This window comes from Chenopodium album, chromosome 2 (genome assembly GCF_948465745.1).
Source record: "Chenopodium album chromosome 2, dcCheAlbu1.1, whole genome shotgun sequence".
Classification (NCBI taxonomy): domain Eukaryota; kingdom Viridiplantae; phylum Streptophyta; class Magnoliopsida; order Caryophyllales; family Amaranthaceae; genus Chenopodium; species Chenopodium album.
Genome location: NC_137835.1, coordinates 79,121,976 through 79,144,277, shown reverse-complemented (window position 1 = coordinate 79,144,277; position 22,302 = coordinate 79,121,976). Strand labels below are relative to the sequence as shown.

General features: G+C 33.2%; 2 protein-coding genes and 1 pseudogene across 2 annotated transcripts; 1 reads left to right on the top strand and 2 right to left on the bottom strand.

The window, feature by feature from the left end:
* The first annotated feature begins 3,827 nt into the window (after positions 1-3,827).
* Positions 3,828-9,247, top strand: LOC145601993 (tRNase Z TRZ1-like). The gene is made up of 8 exons (XM_081658104.1): positions 3,828-4,130; positions 4,802-4,964; positions 5,082-5,152; positions 5,262-5,357; positions 6,047-6,160; positions 7,034-7,102; positions 7,196-7,270; positions 8,883-9,247. The coding sequence occupies exons 1-8, from the start codon at positions 3,897-3,899 to the stop codon at positions 8,955-8,957; spliced, it is 897 nt and encodes a 298-aa protein (XP_081514230.1). The 5' UTR covers positions 3,828-3,896; the 3' UTR covers positions 8,958-9,247.
* A 667-nt stretch (positions 9,248-9,914) lies between these two features.
* LOC145589040 (germin-like protein subfamily T member 2 pseudogene) lies at positions 9,915-10,727 on the bottom strand (annotated as a pseudogene).
* A 1,403-nt stretch (positions 10,728-12,130) lies between these two features.
* LOC145588971 (putative aldehyde dehydrogenase) lies at positions 12,131-21,639 on the bottom strand. The gene is made up of 16 exons (XM_081645556.1): positions 21,258-21,639; positions 19,651-19,730; positions 19,256-19,359; positions 19,028-19,095; positions 18,831-18,888; positions 18,582-18,695; positions 18,184-18,267; positions 17,715-17,819; positions 15,913-16,026; positions 14,828-14,959; positions 14,658-14,747; positions 14,448-14,537; positions 13,259-13,468; positions 12,995-13,105; positions 12,519-12,598; positions 12,131-12,426 (listed from the first exon to the last, which is right to left on the bottom strand). The coding sequence occupies exons 1-16, from the start codon at positions 21,341-21,343 to the stop codon at positions 12,288-12,290; spliced, it is 1,665 nt and encodes a 554-aa protein (XP_081501682.1). The 5' UTR covers positions 21,344-21,639; the 3' UTR covers positions 12,131-12,287.
* Positions 21,640-22,302: the final 663 nt, after the last annotated feature.

Here is a 22,302-nt window from a genome sequence, read left to right as displayed (position 1 = left end):
TCTAATATCTGACCATTATTATCTAATTTTTAATAATTATTTATTTATTTTTTTTTGTATGATTGGACTCACATGAGTCCGTTCTACACAATACTTTTCCTTTTTACCAAGTTATGACTTTTTTTTTCCTTCAAAAAATCTATTTGTATTAACTATTACTACAATATGTCATGCTTACACCGATCATTTTGGGCATATGTAAAGCTATCGTTAAAAAAAATTCCCGCCAGTATATAATATGATGTCAGCTTTAAATCTTTTTTTTTTTAATTATTTCACTTACCTTATTATTTGGAAGTACATTGTTTATTTATTTATTTATATTTTTTTTTAACAAAGCTAATTAATTCATTGATTTTTTTTTTTGAATAGTAATTAATTCATTGATAAAAAGTCATACTACACCTTTTCAAAAAAAAAAAAAAAAGTCATACTACATCTACATTATATAGTTTTATTGGGAATAACATGCATCATTAATTTAATATAATGTATAATATTTTTAAATATTTTAAACACAACAAATCAACAATAAAATTATTTTTCTTAATTGTGGTTTTAATAATTCTTGCATTATTATTTCATTTTTCTTTTATGCATTGCACGCATTTGTATTATTGCACGACTTGCCTCATTTTTATATTTATTTATCACAAATTAGTTATATGAAAAAAGATTATTACTATCGTGCATCGCATTGGCACTAATCCAGTGTAAAAAGTAAAAACATCCATTATTAAATTTGTAGAGTGCATTGCAATTTCACTTGCCCTTGCAATGATACATTTTTTTACACATTGTAAAAATGTCCATAATTATAATTTGTAGATTGAGTTTTTTGCACTTACTAAGACGTTGTGTTTATTTATTTAACAGTTTGACCGCAACTATGCCGGATAGCCCGGATTACAACAACATTTTTCAATGAAAGGCGGCCCAATGCATTGAGCAATATCATTACTACATGTAGTCTGACAAGCTTTTTGAGTACAACCTGGTGAACATTCGTCGTCGTCATCGTTTGTTCCAATGTGTTGAAGGAACACTTTATCAAATCTTGAACTCATAGCTAGAGCCTGCACTTATCCAATATGATAACAAAAAATAAATAAATACGAGTACCACTACTATCAGTAACTTTGATGATTACATGCAATATCATCGGTTGATATGATAAGAAAAATTTCGGATTGGTTTCGATTCACATTTTAATTTTTCCAAATGTGTAAAAATATTACCTGGTAATAAAAATGAATTAAAAGTAAAATATTATGGAGTAATAAATCAATTAAATTAAGGATAAAATAATTTAAAGTTTTAACACTAATATTGTTTAAATTTTAACACACATAATACTTTAAAGCATATAAAGTTTTAATCAATGTTTGAAAATTATATTAGATTAAATTCTACAGATTTACTACATATAAAAATAGAAAGTATAATCATAATTCATAATAGGGAGATTTATCAAACTTTGTAATGTATAATACTTACCGCAAACTAGAATAACTAGTAGCACTAGCATGAGTGACACAAAGAACTTTCTAGCCATTTGTTATAATTTCTTATTGCTTGTATTTAGAGTTATGGAGATGAAAAATTGAATTATATATAATTAAAGTATAAAAACCTTTCATAATTCATACTTTTGGCCTCTTTATATACTAGTAGATTATGATATTATTATTGATTTCCTAATAATTATATGATTCATTTCCTTTTCTAAAATATATTGTTCTTTTACATATGATTATGAGTTTGATTTGTTATCAATGAATTCTATTAAAAAAAAAGGATTATTTCCTTCCAATGTTATTCATAATTTTCTAGATTTGGCTCCTTTCTTAATGAAAATTATTGCACTATTAAATATGCATTGGGAATTATTGATTTCCAAATATATTTAAATGAAAAATTGTTTTTTCCATCTTAATTTTGCTAAATAGAAATCATTTTTAAAATATTAAAATTATTTTTGCCAAATTAAATTTATTATACGGATTATAAATTATTTTTTTACTGATTCACTATTATTGTATTTGTTCTTCGATGCTACTGATTTTGTTTATTAAAATTAAATTGATTGAAATCAATTTATCTCTTATCAATTAAGGACATGTTCACATTTATTGAACTGAGCTGAATTGATTGAAGCTGAACTGAACTGAACTGAATAAAGCTGAAAATGAATATTTTATGAGGTAAGGAAATTAGGAGCTGGACTGAACTGATTGATATGATGGAGCTGAATTGAACTGAAATTAAGTTGAAGTGAACATACCCTAAGTTATTGTATTTGTTCTTCCATTCTTTATTATTCTCTATTATTTGTAAATTCTTTAAAAAGAATAATTCCTTCTAACTATATTCATAATTTTCCAGATTTGGCTCCTCTCCTAATGAAAAATTTGCACTATTTAATATGCGTAGAGAATTATTGATTTCCTAAGATTTTAATGGTTTAGATCAAAGTGGTTTTTCCACCTTATTTTTGTTGAACATTTTTTTTTTAATGAAATTACATTATTGTATTTGTTCTTCGATTCTCTATCAATTAATTTGTATTATTGTATTTGTTCTTCTTCGATGAAATGATTTCAACAATGGTTTTGAATGAATCTGGAGTTGGTTTTCATAGTTTTGGAGTCAATTTTAACGATTCTTACTATATCTTGAATGACAACCATCTAGATATGTAATCTGGAACGTATGTTTTCACTAGTTCAAACTTCATTAACTGGAGTAGAACAATTAATTAGAAAGACGTTGATTGCTAGGAAAAAGCTAGGTTTTATTGATATCAATATTCCTACACCTGATGTTAGTTTCAACATATTATCATAAATGGTTGAGAAATGATTATATGTTGATGAGCTATTTGTTGAATTCTACAAAGAAAAATCTAGCCAAGTGTTTCTTTTTTGAGAATTCTTTTGCTCGATTGTGGAAAGAGTTGCAGGAGAGATTTGGTAATTCAAATCTACCATAATTATTCAAATTGCATAGAAAATTGACTTGTTTTTACTGATCAAAATCTATGGCAAATGTGGTGACCAAACTAGGAACATTTAAAAAAACACATAGGAGTACTCTAAAGTCTGTTAGCTTCTCCTCCTAGAGATTTGGGATCGAATCCTACCAAGTGAGGGTACTTGAAGATATCGATTTTTTTTTATCCGTTCCTCTTTTCAACTGTCTGACCTAACCTACAAATATTAAAATATATAAAAAAAATGGAAAATTTGCAAATTGCAGCCATTTAAAGTTCGTATTTTGCAAATTGCAGCCATTTAAATTTTTTTTTGCAAATTGCAGCCCAAAAGTTCGTATAAATTGTAAATTGCAGCCGATTCAATTTTTTCATCGGTTTACATGTTGAAAAATCTTTGGTTAAGGTTTTAGGGGTCATTTTAGTCCTTAGGGTCCCAAATTGAGCTCGAAATCAGCAAACAAAAAACGTAAGTGTCTCGTATTTACAGTTTCCCAAAAATCGATACACTTTTGTTATGCAAAACGAGATATTTAAGTTATTTTTTTGCTAATTCCGAGCTCAATTCGGTTCCCTAAGGTTTAAAATGGCCCATAAAACCTTAATCAAATATTTTTCAACTTGTAAACCGATGAAAAAGTTGAATCGAACCGCAATTTACAATTTATATGAACTTTTGGGCTGCAATTTGCAAAAAAAAATTTAAATGGCTGCAATTTGCAAAATACGAACTTTAAATGGCTGCAATTTACAAATTTTCTCAAAAAAAAAAAAAAAAAAAATCGTAAAAGTTGAGGTCTCATGTTCCTCTGCTCCTCGAAAAAAAAAAAAAAAAAAAAAAAAACCCGAGTATGTTGGCAAAGGTAGTCGGCATTAGTCAAAAGGCTGCAATACTAAATCAAAAATGTCAATGGTGCCGAAGAATGACGAGACGAACTTGGAAGCAAACTCAGCAACAAAGAAGAAGAAAAGGGGAATAAATATACAAGGCTATCAAATTGAGGGTTTATCAATTGCTGGTCAAGAAACATGCATAATCGTCCCTTCTCTCAACCTCGCTTTCGATATCGGAAGGTGCCCTCAACGCGCCATTTCTCAAGACTTCCTTTTTATCTCCCATGGTCATATGGACCACATTGTATGTCTTTTCTTCTGCTCTCTTTTTCATCTTTCTTTTCTTGTATTTCATGGTTTTTTTTTTTGAAAATTTTGATTTTTGGTTAACTTTTGTCGAGTTTTTCCATATTCTTGATTTGGGTTTTTTTTTTTTAGAGTATTTTGTGGGCTTCCTTGCTTTTGAATTAGTCTGATTTTTGGTTAATGTATTATGAGAAGTTTCTGCTATAATCTTATATTGGGGTTTGGATTATTTTCTGTATTATGTTGTATTTATAATCATTGAGAATTTTGATATGTATAATCACTGCAATGGGAACTGTTTGAGATTTGTATGAGTATCAATGAAATTCGTGAGTGGAATAACAGTGATTTTTGAATTGGTGGTTGTTTTTGAGTTACTATGTTTTGTTTTAAGGATGTATATTACTCCCTTCCCCGCGCCTCCATTGTTGGAGTAATTGTATAACAAATGGAACATATTGTCTCTTTAATCATCGGTTGATAAAGTAAACAAATTAATGGATAGTTTTTATGAATCCTGCAGTTTTGTTAAAGTTGAATTCTTTAAAATGATTTTCTTTCTTTTTTTTTGACATATGCCTTTTCAAATAGACAGTCTATGGAGTATTTTGTGAATTGTGTATATCTCCTAAATACTATTTGTATTGTGTAATATGATGTGTATATTAGGGAGGATTACCGATGTATGTTGCGACTCGTGGATTGTTCTCTATGAAACCTCCTACGATTTTTGTGCCTAAAGCTATAAAAGAGGATGTGGAAAGGCTTTTTGATGTACACAGAGCAATGGACCAATCTGAGCTGAAGAATAATTTAGTTGGTCTAGACGTGGGTAATGTCATTATTAGATCAACATTTTCAATGTATTAGCTCCATCCAGGCTTGATTTCTTCAATGATCATGCCAACTTAATTACTGTGCTTAAAATTTTTATTTAAATAATTTTCAGGAGAAGAATTCTATATTAGGAGGGATCTCAAAGTAAAAGCATTTAAGACATATCATGTCATTCCCAGTCAGGTACCAATTACTTAGTTATTTTTCCTATTAAGATCTCATCTATGTGGATCAAAGACATCCTCGAGCTTAAAACCATGTATACTTTGTTCACTCATATTATATGTTGCAGGGATATGTAATTTATTCCGTTAAGCACAAGCTTAAGCAGGATTACATTGGTCTTCCTGGACATGAGATCAAGGCTTTGAAGGATAAAGGTGTGGAGGTATGTTTGATTACTGTATTATCAACTGACAATTGTTGCATCTACGGTGATAGGGTAGACTGTTATTCAAAAATTTGTTTGCTCAATCATGAGACTACTGTAAGTTTCTGTTCTCGGTTTATATCTGTAATTAGTCCGAATATATGATAAGAAGATATTTTGGACTATGTAAGGGATAAATGATACTTTGTATCTGTTTTGGCATTGTTTCCTTACTTTAGATGTGTCCATCTATTGAGGTCCATCGTCCATGCAACCATTTAGTCATATGTCATGGTGAATGTAGTTTGTAATTGCCAGGCAAACACAATAACATTCTGAAGTACAAATTTGTATTTGTTGACTGCTTATTTACTTGTGGTCCTCTTTTTCTGCAGTTGGTATCTTAAGGGTCAGTTGGAGCATTAATTTAGCTAGAATCCTTTTTCTTTGTCCTTAATTTGATAAATTGTACACTTGCCGTCACAGCTGCAACTGTAGCTACATATTTGACGCCTTCTTGTGATACGGCGTGCCTTTCAGAGTCTTAGGAGTGGGCTGTTCTTGCATCCCCTCTCCCCCTTCCCCTTAATACCAACCCTTTAAAGCTAGAATAGTTTCATAACCTATGCAATTGCATAAGTGGTCAGCAATTTAGTTCTGCTGCCTTCTGCATATTTCTGTCTTATAGATTGGTTCCACATTGGCAGATTACCACAGCAACTACGTCACCTGAGATAGCATTTACTGGAGACACAACAGCTGACTTCATTGTTGATCCAGCTAATGTTGATGTGCTGAGGGCAAAGATTCTTGTGATGGAGGTAACTCACTTTATGAGCACTTGATTTTTCAGATTTATTTATTGACTGTTACTTGTTCAATCAATGATATTTCTTGATAAGTTTAATTTATTTGAGCTTCTGCCTTGTTCATTGATTTGTTTGTGGAATTTCTGGTTGTCCGATCTGCAAAACGGATGTATATGATGTTTGTATTGGTAAACTGTGATGTAAGATCTATGGGACTTGTCTTTATAAACTCTCTCTTGCACATCATGCTCTTATCACAAGTTTTACCAGGAAAAGGAATACTTTCAGTCTTAGAACTTTTGGATGAACACATATGGATTGGTATTGGGGAAATATGCAAATTAAGCAAGGGTTCTTGAGTTTTCTTTGTTTGTTGTCTTTGGCTGAAGAGGTTTGGTAGGGGAACCGGGAACACTTACAGCTGGTACTTGAAAGTCAACGGTTTTGGAAATGGTACAACCTCTTCTTTTTTTTTTTAGTACTACTTAAAAACAAAAATACACCTCCCAACAAATATTTTTGTGTTTAGTGAGTGGTCAGTTTGGAATTTTGCTCTGTGAGTTTGCTGGATGTGCATAGCATAAGCTTATTAATAGTGCTGGATTTTGCTCACCACAACTTCAATGTTAATTCTAGAAGCAGCCTCTGTTTGTGGGTCTAGAGCTATATTAATCTTATCCTTCCTCAAGGCTCAAATCCCCAAACCCGTTATGGCAGGGACCTCAGTGGATTTGGACTTTGTGGTACTTGTATATCTAAGGTTGCTTGAATCCTCTTATCAACTACTGTTTCGTTCTCAATTCTTCTCTCCACTGGTAGCTTCTTAGGAAATTAATAGATGTGATGATTTGATAGGCGTGGTCTGTCTTTTATGTTGTCATGCAGTGCACCTTCTTAGACAAAGCAGTTGACGTGGTGCATGCAAGAGATTATGGACATACACATCTGGATGAGGTTCTTTTTTTATTATTTTATCCCTTTGTATCTGATGTTTGTATAATGATGCTGCATTTTCTCATTGATTTTGTTTGTTTAACCATCATACAGGTTGTAAAGTATGCTGAAAAGTTTCTGAATAAGGCAATTCTTCTGATCCACTTTTCTGCTAGATACTATGTAGAGGTAAAAGATTTAAAAATCTGGCATTGTTTCCTCTTTCTAGTGGCTTTGGAATTGTTTATACTTTGATTTATTGTTTGTACATATGGATGTGTAACTATATTAACTATATTCACTAGAATAAGTGCATGTCGCAGATAGGAGATTACTTGGATATTTGGATTTTTTGCTGCCTTTGTCAATTCTTCTTTGTTTTCTAGCCTTTCATAGTTTTCTAACAATTGTGGTTTTCATCTTTCTTCGCTTAGCAATTCTACACCTGGTTATATCTGCCCTTTACTTATTATTCTCTGCCCTCAGGCTCTCATGAACATATGCAAGATTTAGTTGTTATAAACATCTGAATTTTGATGCCTTGCACCATAATATTCAGATAGCAGCTAATTAAGCTAATTAGAAATGATTAGAGTAGCATTAATGTGAAGGTATTTTTTAGATGTCTAATTTATGTAAACTCCTGAAGTTGGTTTCAGTTTTGAAGCTGATTTCATAATATTGATCTTTAAGTGAGCGGGTATACCAATCTATTCTTCCCAAATTCACACTTAAATAGGTTGGTGAGCAATGTTAAGATGAAGTGGGGGGAATTCGTAATTTCCTGATAATGAAATAGGTTGCTTCAATCAGGAGATGAGCTTGTTAGTAATGTTGTTGGCGGCTGTGCTTTCCTTGCAGAAGTAAAGGTTATTTATAGATTGAAATGGCTTGTAATTATATTAGAGTTGAAGGATTAAGGTGGTAGTGTGGGTAGTTGGAGCGCAAGATTGATGAGTATTATGTGTATTTTTTATTGCTCGGATTTCTGTGCAATTGTGCGTAGAAGTTATCCTTCGTCAGAAAAATTATTCTTGATTAAAAAAGGGTGTTGAAGAATAATTTGCTGGGCTTTCTGTGCATAGAAGATTGTATTAGGTCAGAAAAATTGTTTCTGTGTTAAACAATTGTGTTGTGCTAATTGTGCCAGGGAATATCTTTTATGTCCTTCCTTATTTCTAGGGCATCTGAGTTAGGATATTGTCATGTTTCTGGCATGGCAAATGGCAATACTAGAGGAACTTGGGGTTTCTAGCTATAATAAATGGCATCAGATGTGCTTGGACGAAAAATTTGGCCCATAATAGGAGAAGAGCTGATCTTGATGCCTCCAAATATGGAGATATGGAGGGAGAAAATATTTGAATCTTCATTCGGGAGCAAAAATTAAATAGTTGCGTTAAAAAATGCATCTAGATTCAGATTTTCTGCTGCATTTTTTAAGCTTAGTGTGTATATATTGTTACCTTGTGGTCCTGTTGTATGCATACCCACCACAACAAAAGTCATCTTATACAGTTATATTTCTCAGCCTGATTTTGATTTGTGTTCTCTCTCATGTTACAGAGTACCTCAGTTTCGCCTTTTCTTAGCCATATATTTTTAATTTAATTTGCTCCATTTATAAAAGTGATGCTTGATTCTGTACCTAAAATTGCAAATTACATCTTCTGACCCCTTAAATTAATTCTACTGCTGTGTTACTGCTCTGCCAATATTGTGTACTATCACTTATTGTAAGTATTGTCAGTAATTCTATTTAGATGCCAAAATACAGCTATTAATTTTGTAGCTTTGACAGGAAATTGAAGATGCCATTTCGAGATTGCCATCAGCTTTTGCCGGCCGGATCTTTGCACTCACTGAAGGGATTTAATGATTGGTGTTATAATGAGCGCTTTGAAACACATCTATCTCCTGTACAGAAGTTGAGTTGTTTTTGTGCACGATTATAGAACTGGTTCTTTTCTCTTCTTTTCTCCCCCTTTGCCCTCATTACTTCATTAGAAATACAAGCATTTTTCCATATCACATGTACTAGTGTACTACCACCCTAGTAGCTACAAAATATGAAGATGTTTATTACTGAATTAAGTTTTACAGTGAACCATGAATTCAATTTTGACATCACATTATAGTTGATTTTTCACCCTAGTACTGTATAAACTTAGTAAAGTGTGACTATTAGCTTGGTGTAAATCTAGTTTTGAATGGAATGAAATTAATCTCAGAAAGCTAATGTATCATGCCTGTGCTTGGTCGGTAAACAAACTCAACTGGTGTCTTGTTTATTTGATAATCAAGGAATTAAACTCCATTCAACTGTTAAATTAGTGTTTAATAATGTTTTAAGCTTCATTTAGCCATCAGGCTAATTGTATGACCCTTTAACTAGTAACTAAGACTGAAGTGTCCTAGGTTGTTAAAAGTGTTGAATATTTGTCTATACCAATACAATTATGTTGAATTAACCTTAAACGGTTATAATGCCTTAATTTATACTCTGAATTTTTGCAATATAGTCTACTAAATTGTGTGCATTGGAGTTACTCTTAAAATATACTTTAAAAGGCTAAGTCTTTTATTAAATCTAGAATTGCCTTTCTTCTTATGTAAAGGGTGACCTACTAAGATTTGCTTCATATCCTCAAAAGTTTGCATAAAAAACAAAGATATATATGATGTCTCTTGCCAATAAGCAGGCGAACTCGAAAACTACATCATTTATTGTATTGATTATAATTCAATTGTATAAAACTCTAATCCTTATTCTCAAAATATCGTAAAAATAAATAAATAAATAAATAAAGTTCATCTTCATAGAGTAGTAGGGTTTTTTTTTTTTTTTTTTTTTTTGACATGATCTTCATACTAAATTTATGATCCAAATTTGGATTCTATACTGTGGACAACACTTGAATCAACTTGGAAAGTTTGGGATAGAACATGATCTGGAATTGAAGGTTGGGTGCCAAATAGAGTTGTGGATATGATCACTGTACCAGGATTCTGGCTGTTGAAAGATGTTATTATTGCTGCTTTCTTATCCCCCACATTCTTCTGAAAATGAACTAAACCTCTGGGAATCGCAAACATCTGTCCTGGAACCAACACCTTCGAGTAGTACACGTTCCCTGTGGTCACGAAACCAACTAGAACTTTCCCTGTGATCACCACTCCACTCTCGCTTGATCGTGGGTGGGAATGGGGTGGGTTCATCCCATTAGGTGCAAGGTCAACCCGGTTCATTGAAAGTCCAAGCATGTTTAGGGCGGGGAATGTAAGAACGTTCCCTGGTGTGACCTTCGATCCAAAAATGGTAGAAGTGTTGCCCTCCTCCATTAGCCCGTCGAAGAAGAAGTCTTCAGAGGTCACATTTGAGGCAGGCTTGCAAGGAAAACTGGAAAACGAGGGAGACGAGCTGAGGTCTGCTATGCAGAAGTCCAGCAAGGGATCAGGATCAGCAGCGTGGGAGATAAAAGGAGCAAGCAAGAAAACTACAATGCAGAATAAGGCAGCCATGAGTGTGTATTTTTGTGAGTGTTGTTTGTGTATGAAAAGTAAGATTAGAGTGTTTTGCTTGTGTATGAAAAATAAGATTAAGGTGTTTATATAGGTCACTAATATGCGACTTTGTCAAGGACATGCAAAATATATTAAATTCTGTAAGACTGCTGCAAATGATTTTTTTTTTTTCAATATGGTAAGTTGTAGTGGTTGTAGACTTATAGGTAAAAGACTGATTCAATTTGTTGAACATGGAAGAAGCTCATATTTTGGTTAGGATTAATCTGGCTTTAAAACATTGAACTAAATCAGTTACGAAATACGTACTGTAGATTATTCAATATATGAACAGCTACCTTTTTACTGAATCAAAAGTCGAAACCTTCTAGGCTGTTTAACAGAAGGCTGTGTACAAGCTATTGCCTTGTAGCATTTCCTGACTCGAAACTCATCTGAAATTCATCTTCAGATATTCCTTAGCATTTTGATTTTTGTAATTGTCCATGATGTTTCTTCAATCATTATGGATTGTTAAGGGGGTTAGGGGGTTGAGTTATTAGCAGTTGTGATCCTTGGAGGTAGCAATTGGATAGTTCAATATGGCTACTAGCCCGAGTCCATTCGGATCGGGTCATTTTGGGTAGGGATTGTTTAGTTTATGAAAACTTGAGTCAAGTGACTTTCATGCTGTTAATTAGCTAATTAAATAGATCAATCTCAACATAATATTTTCTAGTAGCTCAATTTTGGTTATGGTTGAGTATGGTCAAGCACTCAAACAACACAACTAGGATCAGTTTTTCAATTTTTCTGGATCTAGCAAGTAGCAACCCCCACAAAGATGGAAATATGGAATGGTGCTACCTTGAACCTTAATTATCGAGATTTTATTTCAAATAATACTACGTTCAACGGAGTAATATGACCATCTTTTTGTACACTTGAAACCTATATTATTTAGACTCTTCATTTTACCTCAAATACTTATGTGAACTCTCGACACTCGGACATAGGAACCATGTTGGACACTTTATTTTAGTTTAAAATCATAATTTTTTAACAAAATTGCCGAGTTGGACTTCTGAACAAGTACCCATGTTAGACATAGGTACCGAGTCCCAGTACGTAACATAGTTGAAACAACTTTCCAATATCTCTTGATTGCTTGCATAGTTGCATGTTTCTGCATAAATAAAAATCAAGAGATAAATTATGTGGAAATACTTGTTTGTTTGGGGCACTGTATTGCCACTGATTCAAGAGATCACAGCCTTTTACTACCAGCATGGCAGCATCTACTTAGTCCATTAAAGAGCATCTCCAATGGTTCAATTAAAAGGACTTGCTTGCAATTTAAATAAAGTTCCTAGCTACATGCTTACCATTGGAGAACAAAAAATTGAGCAACATGCAAGCAACTGTAGCCCAAACAAGCTACATGCTTGATTGAAAAAGAGACAAATAAACTCCACTCGTCTTGAGCATTATACTCACGGATCGTTCAATTAAAATTGCTATAATAAGATTGAATTTAACACCAGATCATCAAGACACCGAAAGAGCGTAAATTTATTTAAGATTATGTAATTCTGGTCACAGTAAAAATGACGGTTTTTATTTTAAACCACTGTCTCTGAAAACTAAGCTAATGTACTCAACTTCATTTCCTAACTTGCCACCATGCAAACGCATTGAAACATCAGGTAGCTGGTGGAAGTTTCCACTGGGAATGTACAGGACCAACATCATATATGATTTCTCTATGGCAAGACCACACTAGCTTGATTGCATCTGGAGTTCCAATTCCTGCACCCCTAGGATCTCCAGCAGGTCCAAACCTGGAGAATTTCAGGTCGAGAAATATTTATAAGAAATTACAATGCACCATACATAATTTATATAATAATTAATAATAGGATTTAGGGCTTACCAATGATTTTGTGGAGCTCCTGTAGTCCTTGCTCGTAAGCCAGCATAAGTGGTTCCATTTACTGTATTCCCAATAACTTTCTGCAATTGATCGAATTAACTCAGATGCACGAAATATATATATTTCTGTCATAATCAGTATTTTGTATGATTACATAATTCCCTACATTCTATGATTATATTGCGGCAAAAGACTACAAAGATCAATGAACAAGTTCTGTTTCCCTCATTCATTTCCAAAAGTTATTCAGAATATACATTTTTTGGCTTAGATACATCTTAATTATACAAATTCAGTTTTATTTACGTCAGTGATTAACCCATAAAACTATTTTAATGTTGTAAGTGATTCTTTCATTCCCACCACCACATCGATATAAACATTAGTGAGATGTCTTTCAGAAGGCCCAGGTCCCCGGTTCTGTGAAAGGAAAAGCGGAAAAACAAAATAGAAAGCAATTTTTTAACACATCTTGCCTGTAGGAATAACAAATCATTTGACACCACCGCAGCAGTTAAATGTGCATTCATCCTCTCTAAGGCATCTAGCACCAATGGTAGCTGGTTCGCTTTATAGTCAGTAATAATCTGCAAATACCAAAGTCCATGAGCAATAGATTACAGTTTTCTTCAGGGACAGGCGGATAGCCATTTATAAATACTAATATTAGGTTCAATTTGCAGATATACACCAAAGGTGCATGAAGTGGGGAAGGGTATAGAAAGATAAACCAAACTCACCTGGAATGGTCCAAATATTTCTTTAGTCACAAGCTCAAAATTTGTGTCCTTCAAAATTTCTTCCAGGGGAACATATACAGCAGTAGGCTTAATCGCACCATAAATTGAGGGTATAGTGTGATTCTCTAAAGCCTCACCACCAAATAGTACCTTCGATCCTGGTATTTTTAGCAACTTCTCCACATGCTCCAACATTGCTTCGGTTGTGACCTATGTGATAACACCAAAATTATTAAGATAAAAGCATAAGATCAAAAGCATTAAACCAAAGTCACTGCAGAATTGTTATTGCATGCCTCACAGATGTTGGAAAACATACAAAATGTCACCCCTGGGGCAAATTTATCTACAATATATTACCTATATATTTTCTGACAATGTGCATGGGTAACAGGGTAAGTAGTCTGTAGCTCTCTACTATCTGAGCGATAATTAAAATCAACAAACTAGAACTTCAACTACGGAGATCAATTCCTCAAGAAGTTATCACCAAAAAGCAATAGCAAGAAAGGGTAAAAGCCAGATATACACACAATACAACTAAAGGAAAACACAGTTACTGTACAAACACATCCAGAGGAAAGAAGGGAACATCCTCTGGCTCTCCCCTCTCCATATAAAAGGCAGGTGCTTTGAGAGGTAAAGGATATAATTGAACAAATGAGACAAACTTAAGTGCATCCCATTTTCCACAACAGAAATGACATGGGTAATAGAAAATAACCGGTTGAACTCTTAAAGCACCTTTAACTGCTAAGATGTCACTGATGTTTAGCTTGATGAACTCAGTGACATAATGAGCAGCTCAGTGAAAGACATTCTCACAGCTCCTCACAGTCTTGTGGCAATCAATAGTAAATTTGGGATGAGACTGATTATTCTGTTGTTGGATAAGAAACTAACTCAAAAATTCCATTCCTTATGTTAGTACAGAGGTGTTAGAGAATGAAACAAATAAAGCATTTGGGTAAAAAAAAAAAAAAAAAAAAAAACAAAACCCTAAGCCTTCTCCTAGGTTTCAGAACATGAAAAAGAGCAGAAGCCCCCCCTTCACCCCCCGCGCATCTTATTCTCAATCCTGACAAACACAGATAATAACTTTCATCCCCACTGACTCTTATTATTCCCAAATACTACAGAAGCCATGAGTTGCAACATCTCTAATGCAAATTATGCAAATGGAGCTTACAGTAAGAACAGGTCCAATAGTCAGGTTATCTAGCTTCCTTCTAGCAGCAAGATCTTTCAACTTGGAAATAAGAGAACTTGCTGACCAGTTCTGCAATGAAAATCAGAGAAAAGGATCATATAAATATACATGTATAATTGGTTTCACACTGGAATTACAGAAAATCACTCCTTTTTATAAAATATATCCATTATTTTCAATAGGGTTTACCTCATGCATAAAAAGGATGGACTGTGCAGAGCACTTCTGTCCACTGCATGCATATGCGTCTTGATCACAAACCCAGGCAACATAATCCTCCTGCCAACAAGAAGAGGGGATATGAGAATTACTAAACCAAGAGCATGATCGAGATCATATGGAGAATGACAGAAGCAAACCTCCTGAACATCAGGGCCAAGAATTTTCCAATCAAATCCTGCATCCTCCAATTTAACTCGGCCCTTCAGGTCATCAGCTAATTTCTCTGCTACTCTAGAGCTTCCAGTGAAAAGGGTCATACGAGGATTTGCCTGTACATGACGTCTGGCTTGTAAACAAGAATTTAAGTTGCTTTAATCAGATTCATTAGAATGGAAGTACAAGTCCTAGGGATCTTTGACCCAATCTTCAACCAAGACAGCACCGCACAATTAATGGATCTCAAAGCAGGAGATTAAACAGAATTTTAAGCAAGGCCTAATTAATTACCCACAGATATGAATAGAATTCTGATACTAATCAAATCACAGGCAAAAGGTACAAAGATGCTATAAAACAGCAACTTATGAAAAACAGATCTGATCTAACACTTTACTAACTTGAAATTCTGTAAGAAACAGGTAATCAGTACAGTCATAAGGCCACCATGTTTACTCAGTATCTAGCTGTTTTTTCCCCATGCCCCTTATCATAACTCAAATTCAATAAATTTACAACTATCAACTCTCTATCACATTATTAGACCACAAGTTAACTGATCTATCAACTCTGTCACGTTACTAAACCACAAGTTATCCATAGTTCATCACATTACCCTAATCACTAATGAAATTTCCACAAAATAAACAACGATATTACACCCCTAATGTTGCTCCAATCTTGTTATGCAGTAGTAGCCATAAAAACTTCTACAATGTCTTGATCTCTAAAAAAAAGACTAACCCAGATATAAATGAACAGCAAACTAAACTCTCAAATCCTTGCCCAAAAGAAATATAAAATCTGACCCTAACCTGATGGAGATCTCAAAAGATCAACATCAACTTTACATACCCACTGCGGCTTCAATCTCTACGTGCCTTTTGCTCCAGGCAAAACAACTAATTTCCACAGACCGCTTATCTGTGTGTGTTTGCGTTTGTGTGTGTGGGGGGGGGGGGGGAGGGAATAAATAAGTGGGGCAAGTTATAAACTCGAATGCTCTTTCCACAGGACAAAAGCAATATAATTAAAATTCTTTTGAAATAGTGATGCAGAATGAAACCTCCAACAGCAGTTTGTTCATCGTCTTGCCATCAGAGTTGATGAAGTCAACATCGTCAGTAGATAACCCACATAAATGAAGCAGGCGCAGCATTTGTTCCATTACAATGCTAACCTGCAAGGCAGAAATATATATAGAGTCAAAATTCTGTTGTGAACTTCTGATCACAGATCTAAGAAGCAAGTTGAGAAATAAAAATTGCAGCAAACTATAGGCATCAATTATATGTTAGTATGTCATGCTCACATGCTATAAAGAAATATACATCTATATATACACATAGTCACATATATAATTACTATTGTTTGAGGTCTCATTGCCAATTGGTTCACAAATTCTGCATCGAAATGTTCTCTTAATTGTCCAAGCACTGCAGTACCTTCTTTTAGAATCTGATACGTCTCTTTGAGAACAAGAGGCCATTGGTAAATTGGTATACCAGAGCCATACATTACCTACGTTTTATTTTTTCAATTAATGCCATTCGACTTTTCACACTTGCCGGCTCAAAATTTAAACTATTAATATCTTGATTATTAGTAAGTAAAAATTATACTTCCTCTGTTTTTTTTTACTTGACCTGTTTCTTTTATCACGCTTGCCAATGCAAAACTTTAACAGTCAATAACTTTAATTCTCCATAATTAAAATATATAAAAGTTATATATTATGATAGTACTTATTGAGACGAATTCAAAATGATCCAACATAAATATGTTTTTCCTTACATATCTATATCTATATATATATTAAAAGTCATGGAAAGAATTATAATCATGCCACGTGTCATAATTTTTGCCACGTATCGTCATGACTCGTGACTTGATAAATGATGTAGAGTCATGTCATTTTAAAACAGATATCAATGTTTCCTCACAAAAATTTAATGTTCATAAATTCTAAATTTTTAATTGAACCTATATATATATACTTCAATATAATCTCATTCTTTCGTTTACTCATCCATAATTCATATAGGTTATATGTATTTAAAATATGTAACACAAAAATACATAGCAACATGTGTTTACCTTGAATAAATTTTTAACAGTAGATAAAAATTCTTTTAACAAATAAAACAAACTAATATGAATTATAAAATTTAGATTACTGCAAGTTTCCTAATGAATTTTAATAATGTTCAATAATATTTAAATTTTTTTTTTTTTTTTAAATTATAAAACCACCGATAGATTTTACTTTAATTTATTATAATTTTTTATATACAAAAAATGACCGGGGCATCGCCCGGGCCTAAAACTAGTTATTCACAAAACACGGTCAAAGGAGGGGTGATGAATAGTGTAAAAGTCAAAGCGGGTCAAGTAAAAAAGAACGGAGGAAGTATAAGTTTACCACGAAGTATTTTTTCTTATATAAAAATCACCAACATTGGTCAAAGTAAAGTACGTTAATACTGCAAAAGGTCAAATTGGGTAATTACAAAAAAAAACTGAGTAATAGCTTAAGAAAAAAAAGATACAATGCCATCAATGACTCTCTCTAAACGTTAAACTGATATCAATAAAGACGCTGTGTATATTCTACAAGAAAAAGGAAGAGTTGCTATGTAGTTTTCTTTCTTTCATCACTTTCTTTCTTCTTTTAGAGAATGAGAAGGGGGAGGGTATTAAGGATTTAGGGTGACCCCACCAACGCACACCAAATTAGGGCTAGATAATTTCATACATCACACCAGCTCTTGTAAATATGAATGAGGCCTAACAGTAACTCACAGCAAAAATTAAAAAATTATTAAAATATAGCCTCTTGAAATCCATACAAATGCCTTTTTAAAATACCTTGCTATCCACTTTGAGTAGAGGTTTGTTTCCCATGTAAAGTGCACCCATCAACTGTAGCACTGGGATTTCTAGAGGGAAATTGAACGGAGTAATAATAGCCACCTGAAATAATAAATTGTTAATAAAAAAAGCTGTCTAGAGGCATGAACTCGATTTTGTGGGCATTGTAAATACGTAGTAAGTAAATAATGTTCAAAGATTTGACATTTTTAGCTACAATTGAGTTATGCACAACAAAAAAATGCGATCAAACTTTCAGAAAATGTGGCAAATAATGCTAAAACGTCCTTGGCATCCAAATAAAAAAATGCATATTCCAATCACCATGGTACTTTTTGTTCTTTTTTGTGGTGAGGAAAACTGTGGTACTCTAATTCCACCCAGCATGCAGCATTCTACTGGTGTAAAAAAAAAAAAAAAAAAAACTCAAAATTAATAAAGGAATGAGTGTAAGATGGTAACATACCGGACCATAAGGCCAACGGAAACCATGACTTTGCTGACCAAGATGATTCCCAGGTATTGCAAATGACCTTGCAAGAAAACGAACCTGTCCAAAAGTAAATATAATCAACAAAAACATATCGAATTGAAGATAAATGAGTTGCTATTATAATTAGTTGTCCACTGAGAAGGTCTTATTAGATTAAGGATCTACAACATCATTGTGAAAGATAAGAAATTAACATAACAAGGTTTTCTATGTATATATTTACAGCATATAATACAAGATATGCTTTCTAATTTTCACTTTCAAGAACATAGCCTCTAGTTTGCGACCAGCTAAAACATAAAACTGAGTTTACTATTAAATAATAAAATGTTAGTAATGAAGTGTTTTTGTTAAGACAATTCTCCAGATACCTGGTCACCAGAGAAATTCTCAAGAAATTTCTGTGTAACAGATACTTCAGCCATAGCCTGCTCAAAACTCTTTGGAGAAACCCTTTGAACCAACCTAGCAAAGAACTTTGAAATCTGGAATGTAACACAAAAAAATTTACTAATTACTCTTTTTTTTTTAAAAAAAAAAAAAAAAAACAAGTAACATCAAACAACTAGTTGGTTAAAAAGACGGCAAAATAAGAAGATAAGAAATGAGCCAATGAATACCTCAGGCTGAGAAAGCTTGTCAGCTGCTTTAGTTGATATGGCTCCTAACTGAAGATATCTGAAAATTCAGCCTCTTTAGCATAAAAAATCTCATAATTAAGAGCACAACGGTCAATACTCAATAGGAAACTGTGGAGAGAGCATAATGCAACAATCATATAAGGGAAGACAACTAGGAGAATGACATAAGCACAAACCTTTCTGGGTCCTTGAAGGGATTATGAAGACCATGTTTAGGGCACCTGGATAAGCTATCTACAAATGGCTGTATAGGCAGTAAGCATGAAAAAATAATAACATCAGATATTCAGATGAGTATATGCATAGTGTCCGAAATGATTTCACAGAATGGATGAAATAAGGGGAGACGAAAAAGCTGTTAACTATCACTAGTAGAAGGTAAAAAGTAGAGCGCCATGACATACCTTTATATTTGATTCACCAACCTCAGCAACCTTTATGAATGGTTCACCGTTCAATGGATCCACAATTGTATTCCAGGAAGGAGACTCAAACCATTTCCCATTCACTGAAGATTAAACAATTATATTATCAAAAACAGCTTAGACTGAATGTGCAAGTTTTTCTTAAGAATACACTGCTTAACAAAAATAACTAATGCCAATCCTAAAAGAACAGAAGTTAAGAGCACCAATATCAGACTAGTATCAGAATCCTGTGAAAACAAGGTCAGTAGCAGCAAGGCAAGGAGGGTGACATAATGAAATAGTTGAATTAAAAAGACAAGAATGACAGCAAATATCCCAATCGTTTATTTAAATTTTAACAAAACCTCACATCTACACTTTTTCAAACATACCCAAGTTAAGCACTTTAGCTGGTTCAGAACCAGATACTTTGTCTGCATCTACAGTTTGAAAAGCTGCCAAGCTCATATACCTGCACAAGAAGGATTTATAGATAAATTAGACTGAAGGAGAAAGTGATTCTCTCATAGTTGTATAAACATGTCAACCATACAAGCTATTGCATATGCAATTGACATTCTAAAACAAAAAATTAGTAGAGGGGATAAAGCACAAGAAATCCCATAATGTTTGTATTTCTCGTCCTTAGTTGTGCTTCTATGTAATCTGCACATGTGGGGAAGGCTGGGCTGAGGGATTCAAAGACCAAACTGATGATCTGCCCTCATACTGTGACAATTAGGTATCATTTCATATGCAAACACTTCTTCCCTGATCTAATTAACCAACCACAGCGACATCTTACATGTACGATCAAGCCAAGTAGGCATATAGATAAGTTGTTAATTGCTAACTACTAATGTTTAACAGTACTTTCCAATACTTGCCACTATTATTGCTCAACTTGTTAAGTACAATGCTACAAGAACAGCAATATACAAAAGAAGTTTGTAACTTTGTATGTACTAATGTGCATACAAAGTTACAACTTCTCCTTAGCAGCACTCACACTGGGTGGCATTTCTATCGGTTCAACCGCTGTCCCTATAACCTTGTTCTAATGTGCAAACTACTTGACTACTACAATTACCTTATGCGTGCCAACAATGGTTGCCCTGATACTTTAATTGTTTACAGTCTTTTCCACTTAGCAAATACGGCATATATATATGTGATCAGAAAGTTCATTTTTTTAGCGGTAGACGGTTCACAAGGTGTCCCGACTGCCCAACACATTTAGGTCGAATTGTTCACAATGTGTCTCGGTGAAATGACACATTTTCACTTTGGTGCGTAGTCTCTATAAATAGAGGAAGTATGACATATGTGATGTATGATGAAGTTATCAAATCCTCTTGCTTTCTTCTTGACATAAATATGACCATGTTTGTTCATATGTATTTGCACATTGATTTACTACTTTAACTAAACAACCTAAATCATTGGTCACGTCTTGGTATCTCAATAGTTATATCGTGTTAAACTAGTTTTTTAAACGATAATATAAAACTACTATGAAAACAACCATATTACGTGCCTAGAAGAAATATTTAATCCCTCCAATTCCTTGAAGGTGCACACGGCTTTTGCAAGCTAATTATAGATTTATAAGTTTTTTTCACTTAAGATGATTATCAATGTCAAAAATTCTCAAATTTCATTTGATTAGCCAAGCAAATCACTACATAATCAATTAAATTAATTTCCCAAACCTATAAACCAAACACAGAATTGACACAAAAAATCATAAAGTAATAAATAATACCAATCAAACAGTACAATCACAAAATAAAATTCAATCATTAAACATAGCAAAATATTGAGATGACCCAATCAAGCTAAATTCTCATCATTTCACAAAACCCTCAAAAACCCAGATACATTAACTCATATAAATCATACCCAGAAACCAAAACTCTCAACAAAATGCACTGAAATTTTGGAAATAATTGATTGATCAGTTGATATTAATTCTACAATTATAAAAATTTAAAAATACCTGGGAAATTTACAAGAATCAAGCAAAGAAACAGCTTTTTTGGAAACAATCGTCCTCATTTCTCTGCGAATTGCAAATCTATGCATGATGATTAAGCTATACTCCGAATAAGAAAGATGATTTCGATTTTCCTCGTCTCTCTGTTTCTCTCTCCTCTTTATAAGTTAACTGAGACTGACACTTCCTCCTTGGAGTTATAAAAAATTGAACTAATACTCCGTAAAACAATATGGGTTTAATTTACCAAAAGGTTAAATAGAAATGGAAACATTCATTAGGTTATTCGGGTTTAACCCGGTTTGCGACTACGCGGATTGGTGGGAAAATCTTCGGTTGAGATTTTGGCTTAAAATAAATCTGATTAAACCCGTCATGAATTTTATTCAATCCGTGACCTATCCTTACCATGGAAGTTTTTTTCTTCGTAAATATAATATTTAAACTCGTTTTTCAACTCGCTAATCTCATTATGGTCATGTATTATAATTATCACACGATGGTCGTTTCTAATAAACTAGGTAGAAATGATAAGATTTAAATTGTTTGAGCTGTTTTTCAAATGAAATACTCTATAATACCAATTTGAGCCACATACCTAGCTTGAATAAAATTGATTGACTATTTTTCGGATTATGATGATGATTGATTGTGATATTAAAAATTATGAAGTACAAAAGTAATACGACTCAAATTGTTCAATTGCATAAACACAACTTTAAAAGTTCTTACTTCGTATTTTGTAATCTGTATGTATTTTAATACCGAGTTAAACATGAATAGTTAAACATGCATCGTCCGGGTTAATATCATTACACAGAAGACAGTTTAAGTGCTTAACATCTTGGGTTCCTGTATGAGTAACAAACAAACATGAGTAACATGTGAAATGGTAAGTTTTAAAATTTTAAAGTGCTGGATTTGGTGATTGGATGGATTTCTATGAAACCTTGACCGTTGTTTACGACTTATGCAGAATTAGATAAGTTGGTGAGTCATACTACAATCAGATCTATATTAATGGAATAATTCAACGGTTGATACGCAT